The 24913-nt window shown below is 48.6% G+C and overlaps 1 protein-coding gene across 1 annotated transcript in view; it reads left to right on the top strand.

The window, feature by feature from the left end:
* The window catches only part of LOC110171950 (serine-rich coiled-coil domain-containing protein 2-like), a 61768-nt gene that overhangs the window by 10595 nt on the left and 26260 nt on the right, over positions 1 to 24913 (top strand). Inside the window, exons 2-6 of the mRNA XM_055149937.1 lie at positions 17238 to 18241; positions 18971 to 19138; positions 19586 to 19768; positions 21531 to 21586; positions 24410 to 24646. Coding sequence (XP_055005912.1) covers positions 17281 to 18241; positions 18971 to 19138; positions 19586 to 19768; positions 21531 to 21586; positions 24410 to 24646 — 1605 coding nt within the window. The 5' untranslated portion in view covers positions 17238 to 17280. The remainder of the gene's footprint in view (positions 1 to 17237; positions 18242 to 18970; positions 19139 to 19585; positions 19769 to 21530; positions 21587 to 24409; positions 24647 to 24913) is intronic.

Below are 24913 nucleotides of genomic sequence, written 5' to 3'. Positions count from 1 at the left end.
GAGGGGGGCGGGGCCTCGTCATCCACATTGAGCGACTCTCACCTGGAAAAACTTTTTCCCACTGGACACAGAAACATATGTGCTGCTTTATCCACTGTGCACATGGACTCACACTTGTCCCAAACGCAACGGAAAGTGTGGAATTTCTTCTACAAATCCTGGTTAAATCCACATTTGTGCTTCGGTTCGTTACAGACTGACCCACTGTTTGTGTCTCGCTCCTTCTGATGCAGAGACACATGTACACACCTGTTTGGTCACTCTACGCTACGCACAGCAACCTACATTCGGTTTGTCGATTAAAATGAACGTAATCAATGAAATTCTTAATGATCAATTATCGATTAATCGACTAATCCTGCCCATCCCTAGTGCCAACCAAAACTTCTAGCACAGGGGTCGGCAACAGAACAGATCTTTTTACCTGTATGTTCTGTATAAAAGACTACAGCCCTCTACACCCCTCTGACACAGAGAGAACACCCCTCTGACACAGAGAGAACACCCCTCTGTCACAGAGAGAACACCCCTCTGACACAGAGAGAACACCCCTCTGTCACAGAGAGAGAACACCCCTCTGTCACAGAGAGAACACCCCTCTGACACAGAGAGAACACCCCTCTGACACAGAGAGAACCCCCCTCTGACACAGAGAGAACACCCCTCTGACACAGAGAGAACACCCCTCTGACACAGAGAGAACACCCCTCTGTCACAGAGAGAACACCCCTCTGACACAGAGAGAACACCCCTCTGACACAGAGAGAACACCCCTCTGACACAGAGAGAAACACCCCTCTGACACAGAGAGAAACCCTCTTGACACAGAGAGAACACCCCTCTGTGACACAGAGAGAACACCCCTCTGACACAGAGAGAACACCCTCTGTCACAGAGAGAACACCCCTCTGACACAGAGAGAACACCCCTCTGTCACAGAGAGAACACCCTCTGACACAGAGAGAACACCCCTCTGACACAGAGAGAACACCCCTCTGACACAGAGAGAACACCCCTCTGACACAGAGAACACCCCTCTGACACAGAGAGAACACCCCTCTGACACACAGAGAACACCCCTCTGTCACACAGAGAAACCCCTCTGTCACAGAGAGAACACCCTCTGTCACACAGAGAGAACACCCCTCTGACACAGAGAGAACACCCTCTGACACAGAGAGAACACCCCTCTGTCACAGAGAGAACACCCTCTGACACAGAGAACACCCCTCTGACACAGAGAGAACACCCCTCTGTCACACAGAGAGAAACACCCCTCTGACACAGAGAGAACACCCTCTGACACAGAGAGAACACCCCTCTGACACACAGAGAGAACACCCCTCTGTCACACAGAGAGAACACCCCTCTGACACAGAGAGAACACCCCTCTGACACAGAGAGAACACCCCTCTGACACACAGAGAGAACACCCCTCTGACACAGAGAGAAACACCCTCTGACACAGGAGAACACCCCTCTGAACACCCCTCTGACACAGAGAGAACACCCCTCTGACACAGAGAGAACACCCCTCTGTCACAAGACACAGAGAGAACACCCCTCTGACACAGAGAGAACACCCCTCTGACACAGGGAGAACCCTCTGACACAGAGAGAACACCCCTCTCCACAGAGAGAACCCCCTCTGACACAGAGAGAACACCCCCTGACACAGAGAGAACCCTCTGTCACAGAGAGAACACCCCTCTGTCACAGAGAGAACACCCCTCTGACACAGAGAACACCCTCTGTCACAGAGAAACACCCCTCACAGGGAGAACACCCCTCTGTCACAAGAGAACACCCTCTGAACACCCCTCTGAACACCCTCTGACAGAGAACACCCCTCTGAAGAACACCCCTCTGACACAGAGAGAGAACACCCCTCTGTCACACAGAGAACACCCCTCTGTCACAGAGAGAACACCCCTCTGACACAGGGAGAACACCCCTCTGACACAGAGAGAACACCCCTCTGACACAGAGAGAACACCCCTCTGACACAGAGAGAACACCCCTCTGACACAGAGGAGAACACCCTCTGACACAGAGAGAACACCCCTCTGACACAGAGAGAACACCCTCTGTCACAGAGAGAACACCCCTCTGTCACAGAGAGAACACCCTCTGACACAGAGAGAACACCCCTCTGACACAGAGAGAACACCCCTCTGTGACACAGAGAGAACACCCCTCTGACACAGAGAGAACACCCCTCTGACACAGAGAGAACACCCCTCTGACACACAGAGAGAGAACACCCCTCTGTCACACAGAGAGAACACCCCTCTTGAACACACCCCTCTGACACAGAGAGAACACCCCTCTGACACAGAGAGAACACCCCTCTGACACAGAGAGAACACCCCTCTGACACAGAGAGAACACCCCTCTGACACAGAGAGAACACCCCTCTGACACAGAGAGAACACCCCTCTGACACAGAGAGAACACCCCTCTGTCACAGAGAGAACACCCCTCTGTCACACAGAGAGAACACCCTCTGACACAGAGAGAACACCCCTCTGACACAGAGAGAACACCCCTCTGACACAGAGAGAACACCCCTCTGACACAGAGAGACACCCTCTGAACACCCCTCTGACACACAGAGAGAACACCCCTCTGTCACACAGAGAGAACACACCCTCTGACACAGAGAGAACACCCCTCTGACACACAGAGAGAAACACCCCTCTGACACAGAGAGAACACCCTCTGACACAGAGAGAACACCCCTCTGACACAGAGAGAGAACACCCCTCTGTCACACACAGAGAGAGAACACCCCTCTGACACACAGAGAGAGAACACCCCTCTGTCACACAGAGAGAACACCCCTCTGTCACACAGAGAGAGAACACCCCTCTGACACAGAGAGAACACCCCTCTGACACAGAGAGAACACCCCTCTGTCACAGAGAGAACACCCCTCTGACAACAGAGAGAACACCCCTCTGTCACAGAGAGAAACACCCCTCTGACACAGAGAGAACACACCCTCTGACACAGAGAGAACACCCCTCTGTCACAGAGAGAGAACACCCCTCTGACACAGAGAGAACACCCCTCTGACACAGAGAGAACACCCCTCTGACACAGAGAGAACACCCCTCTGTCACACAGAGAGAACACCCCTCTGACACACAGAGAGAACACCCCTCTGTCACACAGAGAGAACACCCCTCTGACACAGAGAGAAACACCCTCTGTCACAGAGAGAGAACACCCTCTGACACACAGAGAGAACACCCCTCTGTCACAGAGAGAACACCCCTCTGTCACAGGGAGAACACCCCTCTGACACAGGGAGAACACCCCTCTGTCACAGAGAGAACACCCCTCTGTCACAGAGAGAACACCCCTCTGTCACAGGGAGAACACCCCTCTGACACAGAGAGAACACCCCTCTGACACAGGGAGAACACCCCTCTGACACAGGGAGAACACTTGTAGTTTATGTACATGAGTCGTGTGGTTTTAAGTTTAGTTTGTTGCTGATGAGGATCTAGAGTCGTTCTGTTTATTTGTGGTAAAGTTTATTTATGCAGAAGGTTTGAATAATAATTTATATTATTATAAATGATCAATTATATAAATTATTATTTATATTATTTTTAATGATCTGCTGCAGTGTCACTTGTGCAACAGAGTTTGAATCGTTGGCTTTGATCTGCAGTGGATTGTGGGATTAAACCTCAAAGCTCCTGGTGAGGAACATGGATGTGTTCAAATGATGAACGTCTGAGCTTCTTCTCGTGGTTCTGGTTCTCGTGTGGTTAACTCAGAGTTGGTGCAAACATGAGCTTGAGTCGAGTTGTTTTATTTATTAAAGGAGACAGTATGTGTCGTCTCTTTTATTTTACAGTGAAATTATTATTTTTGTTTACAGGGATTTTTTAATGTGGCAGAAGCTCCTTGTTCCTTCGTGATTTGCCTGTTTGCACTTCAGTAAAAAACACCTTGTGGAGTTTGTCAGATTTGTTCACTAGTTTTTGAGTTGGTTATTTTTCCTGCACAGATCCAGATCGATATCGTTTATCGAGAGATGTTTTGCTCCGTATCGCTGAGCTCCTCTGACTCTCTCCCCTCTGACCCTCTCCCCTCTGACTCTCTCCCCTCTGACCCTCTCCCCTCTGACTCTCTCCCCTCTGACCCTCTCCCCTCTGACCTCTCTCCCCTCTGACCCTCTCTCTCCCTCTGACCCTCTGACTCTCTCCCCTCTGACCCTCTCCCCTCTGACTCTCTCCCCTCTGACTCTCTCCCCTCTGACTCTCCCCTCTGACTCTCTCCCCTCTGACCCTCTCCCCTCTGACTCTCTCCCCTCTGACCTCTCTCCCCTCTGACTCTCTCCCCTCTGACTCTCTCCCTCTCCCCTCTGACCCTCTCCCCTCTGACTCTCTCCCCTCTGACCCTCCTCTCCCCTCTGACCCTCTCCCCTCTGACCTCTCCCCTCTGACCCTCTCCCCTCTGACTCTCTCCCCTCTGACTCTCTCCCCTCTGACTCTCTCCCCTCTGACCTCTCTCCCCTCTGACCCTCTCCCCTCTGACCCTCTCCCCTCTCTGACTCTCTCTCCCCTCTGACTCTCTCCCCTCTGACTCCCTCTCCCTCTGACCCTCTGACTCTCTCTCCCCTCTGACCCTCTCCCCTCTGACCCTCTCCCCTCTGACTCTCTCTCTCCCTCTCCCTCTGACTCCCTCTGACCCTCTGACCCTCTCCCCTCTGACCTCTCTCCCCTCTGACTCTCCCCCTCTCTCTCCCCTCTGACTCTCTCCTCTCCCTCTCCCCTCTGACTCTCTCCCCTCTGATCTCCCCTCCCTCTCTCCCCTCTGACTCTTCCCCTCTGACTCTCTCCCTCTCTCTCCCCTCTGACTCTCTCCCCTCTGACTCTCTCCCCTCTGACTCTCTCCCCTCTGACTCTCTCCCCTCTGACTCTCTCCCCTCTGACTCTCTCCCCTCTGGCTCTCTCCCCTCTGACTCTCTCCCCTCTGACTCTCTCCCCTCTGACTCTCTCCCCTCTGACTCTCAAATTCTGGCTCAACTGGTTTAAGTCTTTAAGTGTTTTGTTAATAGTTTTTGTCCCTGAGGCTTTTTTCACACTCAAACGACACAAGAATCTTTCCAGTTTATGTTCAATGGTTCAACTTCCTTTTTTATTCTCATGTGTCTTTATATTTGTGTAATGCCTCAATGGTCCAGGTCTAAACCAGGTCTAAACCAGGTCTAAACCAGGTCTAAACCAGGACTAAACCAGGTCTAAACCAGGTCTAAACCAGGACTAAACCAGGTCTAAACCAGGACTAAATTAGGTCTAAACCAGGTCTAAATTAGGTCTAAATTAGGTCTAAACCAGGTCTAAACCAGGTCTAAACCAGGTCTAAACCAGTCTAAACCAGGTCTAAACCAGGAAACCAGGTAAAAGGACTAAACCAGGTCTAAAAGGTCTAAATTAGGTCTAAATTAGGTCTAAACCAGGTCTAAACCAGGTCTAAACCAGGACTAAACCAGGTCTAAACCAGGTCTAAACCAGGGACTAAAAACTAAACAGGTCTAAACTAGGACTAAATTAGGTCTAAATCAGGTCTAAACCAGGTCTAAACCAGGACTAAATTAGGTCTAAACCAGGTCTAAATTAGGTCTAAACCAGGTCTAAACCAGGTCTAAACCAGGACTAAATTAGGTCTAAACCAGGTCTAAATTAGGTCTAAATTAGGTCTAAACCAGGTCTAAACCAGGTCTAAACCAGGTCTAAACCAGGTCTAAACCAGGACTAAACCAGGTCTAAACTAGGTCTAAACTAGGTCTAAACCAGGACTAAACCAGGTCTAAATTAGGTCTAAACCAGGTCTAAACCAGGACTAAACCAGGTCTAAACCAGGTCTAAACCAGGACTAAATTAGGTCTAAACCAGGTCTAAATTAGGTCTAAACCAGGTCTAAACCAGGTCTAAACCAGGACTAAACCAGGTCTAAACCAGGTCTAAACCAGGACTAAAACCAGGTCTAAACCAGGTCTAAACTAGGTCTAAACCAGGACTAAACCAGGTCTAAATTAGGTCGAAAACCAGGTCTAAACCAGGACTAAACCAGGACTAAACCAGGTCTAAACCAGGTCTAAACCAGGACTAAATCTGGACTAAATCTGGACTAAACCAGGTCTAAACCAGGTCTAAACTAGGTCTAAACCAGGTCTAAACCAGGTCTAAAGGTCTAAACCAGGTCTAAACCAGGTCTAAACCAGGTCTAAACCAGGTCTAAACCAGGTCTAAACCAGGACTAAACCAGGTCTAAACCAGGTCTAAACCAGGTCTAAATCTGGTCTAAACCAGGTCTAATCCAGGTCTAAACCAGGTCTAAACCAGGTCTAAACCAGGTCTAAACCAGGTCTAAACTAGGTCTAAACCAGGACTAAACCAGGACTAAACCAGGTAAAATAAACAGGTCTAAATATAACTGATACTGAAACAAAAGACAGATCGTCTCATCCAGATGAACAGATGAACCTTTATTGAAATCAGGCAAAGTCCAGTTTATGTTCCAAATGAAAAAAAGTCCAACTAAATAAATATATATAATATTGGTTCTTGCTCTGATCTTTGTGTATTACATTATCTGTATTGGAAAATTGTTGGCAAAATAATTCGGAAATGAATCTCGGCTGCGTCTGGAGAACAATCTGTTATTGCGCTGGAGTCGTACAGCGCGAGTCAGCCGATCTGCCGAATGCCAAAATGGCGACACCTGGTGCCTGACGAGCCGTATGACTCAGCTCCCGGATATCCACTTCTGTTCAGACAGAACAAGAACAATGAACAATGACCCGCGGTTTTTCAGATGGAGGTAACAATACTTTACTATATTATATATATATATATATAAAATATATATATAAATATATATAAAATATATATATATTTGAGTAGTTAAACCGCCACCCGCCCAAATTGTATTTAAATATTATTTTTCTTCACGTCATCCGTGGACACTGTGGCTGTAACTGGAATCTGCACATCTCTAATCTGTCGCCAGCAGCAGCTCTAGTACTGATTTGATTTGATGTCGCGGGCCAAATATAATCATATCGCGGGGGAAATTTGGCCCCCGGGCCTGAGTTTGACATGTCTGTTTTGGAGCATTTTGAAGTTTCCTGGAGCTGCTGACCCCAGTTTGACCTTTAAAAGAATCATTAATATCTCCAAAACTAAAGCAGCACAAACCAAACTCCAACGAGTCTCGTAGTTTTAGTGTAGTTTGTGTTTGACTTCACACAGGTTCTTTTCAGTTGTTTGTGACTAAATGTCGTCTCCAGGTCTTGAGTCGGTCTTGAGTCGGTCTTGAGTCGGTCTTGAGTCGGTCTTGAGTCGGTCTTTAACTCTGTCCTCAGACTTTGACCCGTGTGTCCTGAGCCTCGTGTGACGTGTCTGCGTTATGAAACCTCACACAGATAACACACGGAGAACATCTTATCTGTCATTCTGCTGATTGGTTCTTGAGGTGGAACGGTTCATGTGTTTGTGCCGAACCGTCACTGTGCATCAGTGAGTTTGTGCAGTTTGTGTGTGTTTACTTTCCTCCGTCACATGTGCAGCTCCACAGAGACTCGACTCTTTAATCACGAGGGACCAGAGTGTGTTTCCTGCAGCGCTTTATAGTTAGAGCGACCACCCTGACTGCGGGAATCCTCCAAAAACTACAGTCGCCGCTGCCGGTCCTCACTTTCACCCCTCCTCCCCGTGTGTGTCAGGTCCCTCCTCCCCGTGTGTGTCAGGTCCCTCCTCCCCGTGTGTGTCAGGTCCCTCCTCCCCGTGTGTCAGGTCCCTCCTCCCCGTGTGTGTCAGGTCCCTCCTCCCCGTGTGTGTCAGGTCCCTCCTCCCTGTGTGTCAGGTCCCTCCTCCCCGTGTGTGTCAGGTCCCTCCTGTGTGTGTGTGTGTCAGGTCCCTCCTCCCCAGGTCCCTCCTCCCCGTGTGTGTCAGGTCCCTCCTCCCCGTGTGTGTCAGGTCCCTCCCCGTGTGTGTCAGGTCCCTCCCCGTGTGTGTCAGGTCCCTCCCGTGTGTGTCTCCTCCTGTGTGTGTCAGGTCCCCTCCTGTGTGTGTCAGGTCCCTCCCTGTGTGTGTCAGGTCCCTCCCTGTGTGTGTCAGGTCCCCCCTGTGTGTGTCAGGTCCCTCCCTGTGTGTGTCAGGTCCCTCCTGTGTGTGTCAGGTCCCTCCCTGTGTGTGTCAGGTCCCTCCCGTGTGTGTCAGGTCCCTCCTGTGTGTGTCAGGTCCCTCCCTGTGTGTGTCAGGTCCCTCCCTGTGTGTGTCAGGTCCCTCCCTGTGTGTGTCAGGTCCCTCCTGTGTGTGTCAGGTCCCTCCCTGTGTGTGTCAGGTCCCTCCCTGTGTGTGTCAGGTCCCTCCTGTGTGTGTCAGGTCCCTCCTGTGTGTGTCAGGTCCTCCCGTGTGTGTCAGGTCCCTCCCTGTGTGTGTCAGGTCCCTCCTGTGTGTGTGTCAGGTCCCTCCCTGTGTGTGTCAGGTCCCTCCCCGTGTGTGTCAGGTCCCTCCCCTGTGTGTGTCAGGTCCCTCCTGTGTGTGTCAGGTCCCTCCCGTGTGTGTCAGGTCCCTCCCCGTGTGTGTCAGGTCCCTCCCCTGTGTGTCAGGTCCCTCCCCGTGTGTGTCAGGTCCCTCCCCGTGTGTGTCAGGTCCCTCCCCGTGTGTGTCAGGTCCCTCCTGTGTGTGTCAGGTCCCTCCTGTGTGTGTCCCCTCCCGTGTGTCAGGTCCCTCCCGTGTGTGTCAGGTCCCTCCCCGTGTGTGTCAGGTCCCTCCTGTGTGTGTCAGGTCCCTCCCCGTGTGTGTCAGGTCCCTCCCCGTGTGATGTGTGTCAGTCCCTCCTGTGTGTGTCAGGTCCCTCCCCGTGTGTGTCAGGTCCCTCCTGTGTGTGTCTTTCTCTGTGTCCGTTGTGTTTGTGTGTTAAATAAAATGGCGGAGACAGAAGCGTCTGATGCTCGAGGCTGTTTCCACTTCACTGGACTCAAATATAGAACATGACTAAACCTAAACCAGGACTAAACCAGGACTAAACCAGGACTAAACCAGGACTAAACCTGGACTAAACCAGGACTAAACCTGGACTAAACCAGGACTAAACCAGGACTAAACCAGGACTAACCAGGACTAAACTGACAACCTGGACTAAACCTGGACTAAACCAGGACTGAACCAGGAACGACCCAGGACTCTGGACTAAACCAGGACTAAACCAGGACTGAAACTGGACTAAACCAGGACTAAACCAGGACTAAACCAGGACTAAACCAGGACTAAACCAGGACTGAACCAGGACTGAACCAGGACTGAAACCAGGACTGAACCTGGACTAACCTGGACTAAACCAGGACTAAACCAGGACTAAACTGGACTAAACCAGGACTAAACCAGGACTAAACCAGGACTAAACCAGGACTGGAAACCAGGACTAAAACCTGGACTAAACCTGGACTAAACCAGGACTAAACCAGGACTGAACCAGGACTAAACCAGGACTAAACTGGACTAAACCAGGACTAAACCAGACTAAACCAGGACTAAACCAGACTAAACCAGGAAACCAGGACTGAACCTGGACTAAACCTGGACTAAACAGGACTAAACCAGGACTAAACCAGGACTAAACAGGAGACTGACTAAACCTGGACTAAACCAGGACTAAACAGGACTAACCTGGACTAAACCTGGACTAAACCAGGACTAAACCAGGACTAAACCAGGACTAAACAGGACTAAACTGGACTAAAACCTGGACTAAACCAGGACTAAACCAGGACTAAACCAACTAAACCAGGACTAAACCTGGACTAAACCTGGACTGAACCTGGACTGAACCAGGACTGACCAGGACTGAACCTGGACTAAACCAGGACTAAACCAGGACTAAACCAGGACTAAACCTGGAGTGGATCAGGACTAAACCAGGACTAAACCAGGACTTAAACCACCTGGACTTACTGAACAGGACTGGACTGACTAAACCTGGACTAAACCAGGACTAAACCAGGACTACAGGACCAGGACTAAACCAGGACTAAACCAGGTCTAAACCAGGACTAAACCAGGACTAAACCAGGACTGAACCTGGACTAAACCTGGACTAAACCTGGACTAAACCAGGACTAAACCTGGACTAAACCTGGACTAAACCAGGACTAAACCTGGACTAAACCAGGACTAAACCAGGACTAAACCTGGACTAAACCTGGACTAAACCAGGACTAAACCAGGACTAAACCAGGACCTGGACTAAACTGGACTGGACTAAACCTGGACTAAACCTGGACTAACCAGGACTGAACCAGGACTGAACCAGGACTAAACCAGGACTAAACCAGGACTAAACCAGGACTGAACCAGGACTAAACCAGGACTAAACAGGACTAAACCAGGAAACCAGGACTAAACCAGGACTAAACCAGGACTAAACCAGGACTAAACCTGGACTGAACCTGGACTGAACCAGGACTGAACCAGGACTAAACCAGGACTAAACCAGGACTAAACCAGGACTGAACCAGGACTAAACCAGGACTAAACCAGGACTAAACCAGGACTAAACAGGACTAAACCAGGACTAAACCAGGACTAAACCAGGACAGATCTGAGCGTCGAAGGGAGTTTCCTGGTTAAATAAAAGTAAAAAAAAATAAAATAATTAAAAAAAGGAAAAAGAGCAAAAAGCCACAACAAACATATAATTTTCCGTCCGTGTGGTGAAGCAGGAGCAGAGCTGCAGCTGAAGAGTTAAACCTGAACTACAGCCAGAGGGAAACATAAATACACAAGCCAACCACACTGTACTCACTACACAAACCTCTGGACTACTGCACCAACTACAAATATAAATACTACTGCTAGTAAGAATACTACTACTGCTACTTCTACTACTACTGCTACTTCTACTACTACTGCTACTTCTACTACTACTGCGACCACAGGTGATGAAGACTGGACTCTGACCTCATGTGAAAATGGTGAGTCCTTTTCTTTGGATGATTTACTTTTTGCAAGATTAAACCAGAGACTAAACCAGGACTAAACCAGGACTTTTTCAGGACTTGACTAAACCAGACTAAACCAGACACCAGGACTAAACCAGAAACTAAACCAACCAGACTAAACTAAATCAGGGACTAAACCAGGACTAAATCAGGGACTAAACCAGGACTAAACCCGAGACTATATCCAGGACTAAATCAACCCAGGACTGAACCAGAAATTAAACCAGAGACTAAATCAGAAACTTAATCCAGAACTAAACCCAGAACTGAACCTGAGACTAAACCAGGACTAAACCAGGTTGAAATCAGAATTAAAAAGATTTAGACTATTGAACAATAATACTCTGTAACTCAGAATCTATGATTAAAGACTAAACCCGATCCAGATCCTTCTGAACCCGGTCTAAACCTGGTCTAGTCCAGGTCTTGTTTTGAGTTTTGCTGCAGACACTGACTCAGCATTTTAAACAGAAGCTTTAATAATTAAAGTTTGGAGCTTTGAGTGGAGACGAGACTCAGAGACACAGAGACAAACTGACCGGGATCTGACCGGGATCTGACCGGGATCTGAGACGAGGGACAGATCTGACCTGACCGGGGTCTGACCGGGGTCTGACCGGGTCTGACCGGTCTGACCCGGGATCTGACCGGGATCTGACCGGGGTCTGACCGGGGTCTGACCGGGATCTGACCGGGATCTGACCGGGATCTGACCGGGATCTGACCGGGGATCTGACCGGGGTCTGACCGGGGTCTGACCGGGATCTGACCGGGGTCTGACCGGGGTCTGACCGGGGTCTGACCAGAGAGGACAGAGGGACACAGGACTGAAACATCTTCAGTTTGATGTTTGGACTTAAAAGAATCTCAGAGGTTTTCACTCTGTGATTTTAGCTCCCACAGATGAAAGCTGTCGTTGTGTCCTTGGGCAAAACACTTAACTCACCTCTCCACACTGCACACTGGGGTGTGTGTGTGTGTATGTGTGTGTCTGTGTGTGTGTGTGTGTGTGTGTGTGTGTGTGTGTGTGTGTGTGTGTGTGTGTGTGTGTGTGTGTGTGTGTGTGTGTGTGTGTGTGTGTGTGTGTGTGTGTGTGTGTGTGTGTGTGTGTGTGTGGTAAAGTGCTGTATGAAAATGTGAACATTTACTGTTAACTCACATTTGTGTGTTTAATTTTGTGTTCAGATGTTTTAAACCAGGACTAAACCAGGACTAAACCAGGTCTAAACCAGGACTAAACCAGGTCTAAACCAGGACTAAATCTTAACTAAATCAGAACCAGGTTTAGATCTGCTCTGACTCTGTAGTTGGATTCTTCTATAGCCACAGTCGCCCTGGGACAGAGTGACAGAAGTGAGGCTGGAGCACATCTAAGTCTTAGTGTGAGTGTGTCTTCGATTAATCGTCCAGAGTCTTGGTCGACCGATATTTGACTTAATTTATTTATTTCGATTCTAAAGAATAATTTACCCTCAGTCTGGCGCCTCCTCGTGTCTCCTGCTCAGTTTCATTTCTCTCTGGATCAGAGTCAGAAAACACTCGGTGTTTTACAAGAACCCAGAAGTTGACACAAAATAGAGAATAAAATAATAATGCAAAACGTGGCTACGCCGCTGCTGTTGGTGAGTCCCGTCCAGGAGCCGGACTGTGGCTGCTGCTCCGTGTGTCAGGAGGACCTCACATGTGAACACACCAACATGTGCGCCACAGGACTACGGCGCTGCCCCAAGCCCAGGGCCCAGGAGTCAGGCTGGCGCCACCTAGTGCCTCCACTGAATTAAATTTCTCTCCAGCGACTAGATCAGGAGTCAGAAAACACTAGAGGGTTTGTAAAAAAAGTGTGATGTCAGGCACCAGCCAATCAGAGAAGACAGACATTCTGTGTTGGCGACGATTCCTGAGATCGAGGATTTAAAGTCGGAACAAAGAGAATGTTTGGTGAATTTGATCTCGGGGAAAGTCGTTCTTGTTCTTCTTCCTACAGGATTTGGATCATTACAAACGTCACGACCAAACAGCAGCGACCGGTTCAATAAAAAAAGTCCCGCCTCCTGTCGAGTGAACGAATCCTAATGCTGCAGGTCACACGGTTTCCACCAAGTGAAACCAGCTGATGAATCAGACCATGAGAAACTCACTGAGATGAAAAATGTTTCTTCTAGAGCTGCTCAAATATGGAAAAGAAATCATTAGAATGATTATTTTGGCCAATATTGAAATCGCAATTATTTTTAGTGACACCATGATTTTATTCATTTCTCAAAAACAAACAAACAAACAAACAAACAGATAATGAACAGAGCCACGCCCCTTTTTAGTCAAATAATTGATCAGGACGTGTCTTATGTCGACCGTTTCTTTAGTCGATGAACAGGACTGAACCAGGACTAAACCGGGTCTAAACCGGGACTGAACCAGGTCTAAACCAGCACTGAACCAGGTCTAAACCAGGACTGAACCAGGACTGAACCAGGACTAAACCAGGACTAAACCAGGACTAAACCAGGTCTAAACCAGGACTAAACCAGGACTGAACCAGGACTAAACCAGGACTGAACCAGGTCTGAACCAGGACTAAACCAGGTCTAAACCAGGACTAAACCAGGACTGAACCAGGACTAAACCAGGACTGAACCAGGACTAAACCAGGACTGAACCAGGACTGAACCAGGTCTAAACCAGGTCTAAACCAGGACTAAACCAGGACTGAACCAGGACTAAACCAGGACTGAACCAGGACTGAACCAAGTCTAAACCAGGACTAAACCGGGTCTAAACCAGGTCTAAACCGGGTCTAAACCAGGTCTAAACCGGGACTGAACCAGGTCTAAACCGGGACTGAACCAGGTCTAAACCGAGACTGAACCAGGACTGAACCAGGTCTAAACCAGGTCTAAACCAGGACTGAACCAGTCTAGGACTAAACTCAGTCTTGACTGACCCGGGGCTAAAGTCTAAATGTGTAATAGTTTGTTTTCTTTGCCGTTACATAAGTTTTCCTCGCGGCTCGTTCAGATGATCCTTTCACCACAATCACACGTCTCTGCTCCCGTTTGAACGAATGAAGCGCTTCTGTTCGTTTGTCTGATAAAAGCTTCTCGTGACGAGCTACGGCGGCTCCCGGGGACATTTCAGGACGTTACACCAGAGCACCGCACTGTCCGCCCATATCTGCAAATTAAAATGTGATCGAGACCGTGAAATTCACATAAAAGGAAAAAAACACGGAAAAATAATTGTCCCAAAAATATCTGATGTCGAAATCTCAAACTAAAATTATGTGAGAAAAGAGCTGCGGGTTCGTCCTGAGCTCCGGGCCACGTTAAAACCTTTAAGAACAGAGTGTTTATCCAGACTTTGCATCAGATTTTAAGTAATTTTTATTAAATTAAGCAAAGCAAAAATAATTGTAAAAATATGATCATGAAAAACAGTCACTTTAGTTCAGAAAAACAATGAAATAAACTTTAAGCATTTTAAAATATCACTGGAAATGCTTCATCTGTGTTTGAGGTTTGATGAGTTAAAAGGTGCAGGACAGGAGCAGACAGGTGCAGGCAGGAGCAGCAGGTGCAGACAGGTGCAGACAGGTGCAGACAGGTGTGGTCTGGGAGTGGTTCCGTGTCCGCCCTCTCGTCTCTCGTCTCTTTTCTCTCTCGTGTGTGATCGTGAGAAAGTGTTCAAAGTCCAGACCAGAGGAGGAAAATCCAGTTTTTACTCAGACTTTGGTGCAGTTTGCCAAGGGAGGGGTCATTTACAGGGCAGAGACTAGACCAGGACTAGACCAGGACTAAAACAGGACTGGACCTGGACTGAATCATGACTGAAAGATGACTAAACTGAGACTAGACTAGGACTAGACCAGGACTACACCAGAACTGGACCAGGACTAGACTTGCGGATTCTCCGATATAAAATGTTGTATTGTTGTGTGGTTAATTGTTCCAGTCTGAGTGAAAGAGTCTGAACCAGGTCTGGACCAGGTCTAAACCAGGTCTAGACCAGGACTAGACCAGGTGTTCCTTGTATAGTCCTGTGTTCTTGTGTTGTGGTCTGGGTGTGTGTTTTGTGTTTTGTGGTTCTTTCGGGGAGCGTCTGCTTCACTCAGACCCTGTGTTTGTTCTGTGTGACTGACAGGTGCTCTCACACTCACCTGTCAGCGCAGACGCTCCTGTCGCTTTTGTTATGTAACGATGTTAATGATAAATAACACTGATAAAAAGTGACACTTTAACTAAGAACAGAAAACAAAACCAAAGTGACTGTGAACTTTGAGTCGTGTTCTAATGTTTCATCCTCAAACACAGTCAGACCTGCACACGGGTTTGTTTCATTCACGTGTTTGAGTGACTCTTTATTATTAGTCTGTCTACATCTCCAAAACTCCAGTCATTCCACCTTGTGATGTCATGAAGTGGTAGTTTTCACGTGAACAGCTCCTTTTACCTTTAGTTCAGTCGAGAGGATCAGTGATTAAAAACCAGGAATGAGGACTTCAAAAACTAAACCAGGACTAAACCAGGAACCAGGTCTAAACCAGGACTTAACCAGGACTGAACCAGGATGTAAACCAGGACTAAACCAGGTCTAAACCAGGTCTTAAACCCTAGGACTAAACCAGGAAAAAACCAGGAACTAAAACCAGGGTAAACCAGGACTAAACTAGGACTAGACCAGGTCTAAACCAGAGAGCAGGTGTCTCCTCCCTGTGGACTGCGCCTGCTCCTCGTCTGTGAAAATATTGTCCCAAAAAGACGGAGGGAAATAATGTTTAATGTGGGACATAAAACTGTAAAAAAGTGTTGGTCAGAGTCTGAGATGAAACAGCAGCAGTGGTGCGTTCAGGGGCAGTACGACAAACAGTGTTGGGAAGGTTTACTTTTAAAATGTAATCCCCTACAGATTACAGATTACACTCACCAAAATGTAGTTTGTAACAGAATCCATTAAATTACTTAAAGTGAGTAATGTAATCTGATTACTTTGGATTACTTGATTTGCTGTAGAGAAACAAAGACGAGGAAATTTAACTGTATTAAAAATATTATTGATAGAAGATGAGGAGACACGTCCACACAGCAGGGTTTAGTCCTGGTTTAGACCTGGTTTAGACCTGGTTTAGTCCTGGTTTAGTCCTGTTAAATCCTGTTTTAGTCCTGGTTTAGACCTGGTTTAGATCTAGTTTAGACCTGGTTTAGATCTAGTTTAGACCTGGTTTAGATCCTGGTTTAGTCCTGTTTAAATCCTGTTTTAGACCTGGTTTAGACCTGGTTTAGACCTGGTTTTAGTCCTAGTTTAGTTTCCAGCAGTGAGTGGAATTACCAAAAAAAATAAAATAAAATAAAAATGTGAAAACAGGGAGATATTGCTGTGTAATCCATTTATTTCAACAAAGTAACTGTAACTGAATACAGTTACTCATCATCTGTACTCTGATTACTCTGGTACATGTAGTTACTCCAACACTGGACACAGACAAATGCCTCCTGTGATAAATACTGCTGTGGCTCCAGGTACTGGGACGTTTATCTGTCTGTAAATTGGATTAAATAGACGTAATATAAAGTGTAAGATTTATAACGAGGGAAAACCTGCCCACGTGGACGAACCGATACGTCTCCAAGTGCCCATATCGACCCATAATATCACCCAGCGATATATGGGTGGGGCCCTAATCACCACATGACATCACAAGGTGGAACAGAGAAGAGCTCAGCCTAAACCTGCAGGTTTGTGAGTTAAACATGTGAATGAAACAAAACACCAGAGCTGTGGCCTTTTTAACCCCAGACCTGATCAAATCTTTATAAAGTTTTACGTTATCGTATCGTCAGACTGTCAATAAAATCGTGGACCGTCACAATAAATCGAAACACAAGTCTCTTTGCTTAAATTCATTGTTTTGGTGCAGCAACAGCTAAAAACAGACAGAACTACATTTCCCATGATCCTCTGCTCTGTTTCAGCCCAATCAAATGACTTATGAAGCACTTTTAGATCTTAACTCGTTCTTTTATGACAGAACCAAAGGCTTGTCAAGACATTTTAAAGAAAACGTAATATATTCACAATTCTGTTTCTGTTTCTTCAAAATATCGCAGTAAATATCGTACCGTGACATATCGTGAAAATATCGTACAGAGGAATTTGGATAAATCCCAACTAAACGCCACGACACTCACCTGTTCTTTTCTTCTTCTTGTCTCTGCAGATTCTCTCCATCGCGGCCTCCATGTTGAGGAGGGCGGGGCCTGATGTCTGCCCCGCCTCCCGTCGCCATGCCGACCGCCGTCATGACGACCGCTCCGGTGTCTAGGCTGCCCAAGTTCACCGCATCCCCGTCGCGGCTCACGAAACCGGGGCTGACCCCCAAGAACTCCTCCGGTAACCCCCCCGCGACCGCCGCCAACGCCGACATGGGCCAGGCCGCGTCCGTAAACGGCGGTCACTCGACGACGACGACGAACCGCCTCAGCAACGGATTCTACCACAACCTGCTCGCAAAACCCAACCCGATCAACGCCAACGCCAGACAGAACGGCTTCATACGAGCGCCGACCAACTTCTCCGCGAAATGGAGGAAGGAAAACGTGGAAGACGCGACCGCCGACTTCGAATACAAGCCCGGGAAGAACGGCAACTGTAAGAAATCGCCGAATGGTTTCACCGGAAAGACTCGAGTTTTGAATCCCAACGCTGTTTCAACCCCGAAAGTTATTCCCAAATCAGGAATCGCAAAAGTGACGCAGAAATCGACGCTGAATTGTTTGGCGAAAAAGCAAAACAGCGGAAGTTTAACGAAATCGCAAAGCGCGTCGCCGTTGGGAGTGAAGAAACCGGTGGCGGAGAGGTCCCATTCCAGCGACAGCATCGGAGCGGCGCAAAACGGGAAGCTGACGACGAGGGATAAAGTCCGATCGAGGAGTTTGACGCAGGTGCAGAGGCAGTCGTCGCCCACCGCTGCCAGTCCGGCGGGGAAAAGCAGAGCGTACTCCACCAACAGGGCGGAGAGGAAAACGGGAAGCGCGGCGGCGGCGGCGGCGGCGTCCGTTTTGCCGGCGGCGATGGTGAAGAAGCCGCTGGTGCCGAGACAAAACGGAGGAGGGACTTTCAAAATAAGAGCGGCGGTTTTCAAAGAGGCCGGACCGATCAGAGTCCAGAACGAATCCAAACGGAACCAGAGGAGGGATTCTGTCGAGACGCCGTCGGATCCAGGTACAACGGGATCTGAACCAGGACTAAACCAGGACTGAACCAGGACTGAACCAGGACTAAACCAGGACTGAACCAGGACTAAACCAGGGACTGAACCAGGACTAAACCAGGGACTGAACCAGAACTAAACCAGGGACTGAACCAGGACTAAACCAGGACTAAACCAGGACTGAACCAGGGACTGAACCAGGACTGAACCAGGACTAAACCAGGACTAAACCAGGACTAAACCAGGACTAAACCAGGACTAAACCAGGACTAAACCAGGGACGGAACCAGAGACTAACACAGGACTGAACCAGGACTGGACCAGAACTGAACCAAGATAAACCAGGATCTAAACAAGGAACTAAACCAGGACTGAAACCAGAGACTAAAGCAGGACTGGATCAGGACTAGACTTGGATTGAACCAGTATCTAGACCAATATCTAGACCAGGATCTAGCCCAGAATCGAAACCAGGATCGAAACCAGGACTGAACCAAAGCTTAAACCAGGTATAAGACATGAAACTAAGCCAAGACTAAAACTGGACTAAATTGTGGATTAAACTAGGACCAAACTAGGACTAAACTTGGACCAAAGAAGACTTCACCAAGATCTAAACCAGGACTAAACCAGGTCTAAACCAGGACTAAACCAGGACTAAACCAGGTCTAAACCAGGTCTAAACCAGGACTAAACCAGGACTAAACCAGGACTAAACCAGGTCTGTTCTGTGTTTTCAGGCAGTTCTCCGGAGGCTCCAGACTGCAGGGGCCCCTCGTCGGAGCTCGGATCCCAGAACGAGATGTCGATGTTGGGGGAGACTCTGGAGGACATGTCCCTGTCGTCCACCTCGTCCCTGGATCATCACGACACGAGTCAAGAGTACATGGACGACTTCGACAACCTGGGTGTGTGTCAGCCCCCCCCCCGTGTGTGTGTCAGGCCCCCCCCCGTGTGTGTCAGGCCCCCCCCGTGTGTGTCAGGCCCCCCCCCGTGTGTGTGTCAGGATCCAAGTTTAGACCGGTTTAGTCCTGGTTTATTCTCATGTTTAACCTGATATTTAAAGTTTACTCTGTCGTCTTCTGGTTTGTTTCTATGGTAATGTTGAAGCTTACAGGAATGTTCCTTAGTCCGTCTTTAAACTTTTCTTTCTTGGATTTTTTTCACTTACAAATGTTTTTATTGCTCCAAAGTTCCGTGAAAAACATAAATTACACCATCGCAGGGTCACCTGTCCACAGATCTGACTTGTATCTTCTTCTTTTCTGTGGAGATAGATTTAAAAAAGCGAAAGTTTAAAGCCGTACGGTGGAACATTTTCTACAGCAGTCCGTTTGTGTTTTTTCCTCTGGCAGGTAACGGAGGAGTGGGGATGCTGCTGACCTCGTGCGCTCAGAACGACGACGAGGACTCGGGTCTGGACCGGTCCCGTTTCCACGACGACGAAGACAGGGTGGTCGTCAACGGCGTCTCCACGGCAACGGAGCTGTGTTTCCTCGACGACGGGCTGGACTGGAATCACATCAGACTCGCCGGAGGTCAGAGCTTTTCTCCACCCGCTCCCCTGACCCCCTGACCCCCTGACCCTCTGACCCTCTGACCCTCTGACCCTCTGACCCTCTGACCCCCTGACCCTCTCCTCTGACCCCTGACCCCCTGACCCTGACCCCCTGACCCCTGACCCCCTGACCCTCTGACCCTCCTGACCCTGACCCCCTGACCCTGACCCTCTGACCCTGACCCTGACCCTGCCCCTGACCCTCTGACCCTCTGACCCTCCGACCCCCTGACCCTCTGACCCCTGACCTCCGACCCCTCCGACCCTCCGACCCCCTGACCCTCCGACCCCCTGACCCTCCGACCCTCCGACCCTCTGACCTCCGACCCCCCTGACCCTCCGACCCCTGACCCTCTGACCCCCTGACCCTGACCCCCTGACCCTCTGACCCTCCGACCCCCCCCTGACCCTGACCCCTGACCCTCCGACCCTCTGACCCTCCGACCCTGACCCTCCGACCCTGACCCTCCGACCCTGACCCTCCGACCCCCTGACCCCTGACTCCGACCTCTGACCCTCCGACCCCCTGACCCCCTGACCCCCTGACCCTCCGACCCTCCGACCCCTGACCCTGACCCTCTGACCCTGACCCTCTGACCCTGACCCCCTGACCCTCCGACCCTGACCCCTGACCCCTGACCCCCTGACCCTCTGACCCCCTGACCCCCGACCCTCTGACCCCCTGACCCTGACCCTCGACCCTGACCCCTGACCTCGACCCCTGACCCCCCCTGACCCTGACCCTGACCCTGACCCTCCGACCCTGACCCCTGACCCTGACCCTGACCCCTGACCCCCTGACCCCTGACCCTGACCTCTGACCCTCCGACCTCTGACCCTGACCCCTGACCCTCCGACCCTCCTGACCCCCTGACCCTCCTGACCCTCTGACCCTCTGACCCCCTGACCCCCTGACTCCGACCCCCCGACCCTCCTGACCCCCCTGACCCTCTGACCCCTCTGACCCCCTGACCCCCTGACCCTCTGACCCTCCTGACCCCCGACCCTCTGACCCTCTGACCCCCTGACCCCCTGACCCCCTGACCCTCTGACCCTCTGACCCTCCGACCCTCTGACCCTCTGACCCCCTGACCCTCTGACCCTCTGACCCTCTGACCCTCCGACCCTCCGACCCTCCGACCCTCCGACCCTCCGACCCCTGACCCTCTGACCCTCTGACCCTCTGCTCTGTGGTTTAGACCTGGTTTAAGTCCTGGTTTAGACCTGGGTTTAGTCTTGGCTTAGTCCTGGTTTAACTCTGGTTTAGTCCCAGGTTAGTCTTGTTTAGTTTAGTTAGTCAGTCTTTGTTATAGATCCAAATTTGGTCCAGTTTTAGTCCAGTTTTAGTCCGGTTTAGTTTCATGTCTTATACCTGGTCTAAACTTTTAGTTTAGTCCTGGTTTAGTCCCAGGGTTCATTCCTGGTTTGGTCCCAATTCAGTCCTGATTCAGTCCCAGTTTGGTCCTGGGTTAGACCTGGTTTAGTCAATGTTTTAGTCCTGGTTTAGTCTTTGTTTAGTACCTGGTCTAAGCTTTTAGATCCTGGTTTAGATCCTGGTCCATTCCTGGTTTAGTCCCTGGTTTAGTCCCTGGGTTCAGTCCCGGTCTAGTTCTGGTTCAGTCCTGGTTTAGACCTAAGTTAGTCCTGGTTTAGTCCTGTTTTAGTCCTGTTTTAGTCCTGTTTTAGACCTGGTTCAGTCCTCTTCTCCTCCTGTGACCTTCTCGTCTGTGTTTGTGCTGCAGACAGGGATCATCCTCTGCGGAGACTTGGTCGTCGGAGGAGGTCGAGTCACAGTCAGGTCAGAGTCTGAGGGTTTATTTTCCTCACAGACACAGAGAAACACTCACAGAATCAGAATAAAACCACATGAAAAGGAAAGTGCTGCTGCTCCTGGAAGTCGGCGCTTTTGTTTCTTTTATTAAGTCGTAAATTTAGATCAATATTGTACAGAGGCCGAGAGGGTCACAAGGAACGCAAACGCCGCAACACAACAGAAAGCCACAACACATTAACAAAAAGCCACAACACATAAAAAAGCCACAACACATAAAAAAGCCACAACACATAAAAAAGCCACAACACAAAAAAGCCACACACAAAAAAGTCACAACACAACAAAAAGCCACAACACAACCAAAAAAGCCACAACACAACAAAAAAGCACAAACACAACACCATAAAAAGCCACAACACAACAAAAAGCACAACAACAACAAAAAAAGTCACAACACAACAAAAAAAATCACAACACAACAAAAAAAGCACAAACACAACAAAAAAGCCACAACAGAAATGTCCACGGGACACTGGGACTCTATTTTCTGACGGACCGATCAAGCGGCAAGTGAAGAAGAAGAACTACAACGTGAAACAAATAACAATAAAACAATAAATTACTTTTACTTACTTTTCCAACTTCTCCGTTCCTTTACTTTTCATGTTGTAGTTCTTCTTCTTCACTTGACGCTTGATCGGTCCGACGGAAAATAGAGTCCCGCGGTCACTTCTGTTGTGGCTTTTTAATGTGTTGTGGCATTTGCATTTGTGTTGTGGCTTTTGTATATGTTGCAGCGTTTGCATTAAAATAGAGTCCCATGGTCATTTCCGTTGTGGCTTTTTGTTGTTTGTGTTTGTGTTGTGGCTTGTTTTGTTGTGTTTGTGTGTTTGGTGTGTTTGTTGTGGTGTTTGTGTTTGTTGTGGTGTTTGTGTTTGTTTGTGTTTGTTGTGGTGTTTGTGTGTTGTGTGTTGTGTGTTTGTATTTGTTGTGGTGTTTGTATTTGTTGTGGTGTTTGTGTGTTTGTGTTTGTTGTTGTGGTGTTTGTGTTTGTTGTGGTGTTTGTGTTTGTTGTGGTGTTTGTGTTTGTTGTGTTGTTTGTGTTTGTTGTGGCTTTTGTATTTGTTGTGGTGTTTGTTTGTGTTGTTTGTGTTTGTGTGTTTTTGTGTGTTTGTGTTGTTGTGTTTGTTTGTGTTTGTGTTGTGGTGTTGTGTTTGTTGTTTGTTGTGTGTTGTGTTTTGTTGTGGTGTTTGTGTTTGTTGTGGTGTTTGTATTTGTTGTGGTGTTTGTGTTTGTTGTGGTGTTTGTGTTTGTTTGTTGTGTTTGTTGTGGTGTTTGTGTTTGTTGTGACCCTCTCGGCTTCTGTAATATTGTGATTTAAAACTCCCAGATTCTAACAGAAAGATTGACAGATTATAAATCTCGGCCTCACACAGGTGTCATACGTCTGGTTTAACTGGTTTTAACATTTTATTTTGACCAATTTCTTCACCTCTTGGGTTTTATTTAATCGTCCTGCACAGGCTCGTTCACTCTTAAAATCTTAATCTCCCCTGATGACATCACAGTGTGGTGAGTCGTCGTCGTGAGTCACGTTTGAGGAAGGTTCAGTTTCAGTGAGACGCTCCTTCAGTCTGACACACGGACGAGTCTGAGATAATGACTTGACTTTCACACCGTGTCCTTCACTTTCCGCTCACACTGACTCACGACACGACACGACACGACGTTACACCTCATGATGTCATCAGGTCAGGCCCGAAATGCTCCTCTGTGTTTTTAATTTACACAAATAACGTCAGAGTCTACGGTCAGGACTAAACCGGGACTAAACCAGGACTAAACCAGGACTAAACCAGGACTAAACCAGAGACTAAACCAGAGACTAAACCAGGACTATAACAGGACTATAACAGGACTAAACCAGGACTAAACCAGAGACTAAACCAGGACTATAACAGGACTAAAACAGGACTAAACCAGGACTAAACCAGAGACTAAACCAGGACTAAACCAGGACTATAACAGGACTAACAGGACTAAACCAGGACTAAACCAGAGACTAAACCAGGACTATAACAGGACTAAACCAGGACTAAACCAGGACTAAACCAGGACTAAACCAGGACTATAACAGGACTATAACAGGACTAAACCAGGACTAAACCAGGACTAAACCAGGACTAAACAGACTAAACCGGACTAAACCAGGACTAAACCAGGACTAAACCAGGACTAAAAACTAACAGGACTAAACAGGACTAAACCAGGACTAAACCAGGACTACCAGGACTAAACAGGACTAAAAGGACTAAACAGGACTAAAAACTAAACAGGACTAAACCAGGACTAAACAGGACTAAACCAGGACTAACAGGACTATAACAGGACTATAACAGGACTAAACCGGGACTAAACCGGGACTAAACCGGGACTAAACCGGGACCAAACCAGAGACTAAACCAGGACTAAACCAGAGACTATAATAGGACTATAACAGGACTATAACAGGACTATAACAGGACTAAACCAGGACTAAACCAGGACTAAACCAGGACTAAACCAGGACTAAACCAGGACTAAACCAGGACTAAAACAGGACTAAACCAGGACTAAACCAGGACTAAACCAGGACTAAACCAGGACTAAAACAGCCTGACATGTAAACACAATCCAGTTCCACACACTTTTGCGTCACCGCGTGCAGCAGATCCTAATAAAAACACTCGTCTAAACGTGGAATAAAAAAAGACGTGACGCTGCTTTTGTGTTTTCTGTTCTGTCATCGCATAAACGTGACGTTAAATTAAAATCCTGAGTTTCTGAACGTCTGGTTTTTCTCTCCAGTGCGGCTCTTCTCTGGACCTGTCTCCGTCCGACAGCTGTGGCTCTGGGGGAACCTTTCTCTGGGACGAGGAGGTGGAGCCTCTAGGGGGCGCCGTCCCCATCCCGGCTCAGTCCCCGGACCAGGTCTCGGCCCGGACCAACTCTGGACTCCACCAAAACCAGGTCCAGACCAAACCGAGACTAGACCGGACCGACTCGCTCCACGTGGGAAGTCTGCACTCGGACATCAGCAGCCTCGTAAGAGTCAGAAACCAGGACTAAACCAGGACTAAACCGGGACTAAACCAGGACTAAACCAGGACTGAACCAAGACTGAACCGGGACTGAACCAGGACTGAACCGGGACCGAACCAGGACTGAACCGGGACTGAACCGGACTGAACCAGGACTGAACCAGGACTGAACCGGGACTGAACCAGGACTAAAACAGGACCAGACCGGGACCAAACCAGGACTAAACCAGGACTAAACCGGGACTGAACCAGGACTGAACCGGGACTGAAC

This window comes from Boleophthalmus pectinirostris, unplaced genomic scaffold (genome assembly GCF_026225935.1).
Source record: "Boleophthalmus pectinirostris isolate CB_2022bp ecotype Guang Dong unplaced genomic scaffold, ASM2622593v1 HiC_scaffold_14, whole genome shotgun sequence".
In the NCBI taxonomy this organism is placed as follows: domain Eukaryota; kingdom Metazoa; phylum Chordata; class Actinopteri; order Gobiiformes; family Gobiidae; genus Boleophthalmus; species Boleophthalmus pectinirostris.
The sequence above is the reverse complement of the archived record's forward strand: the minus strand, read 5'-3'. Positions and strand labels throughout refer to the sequence as shown.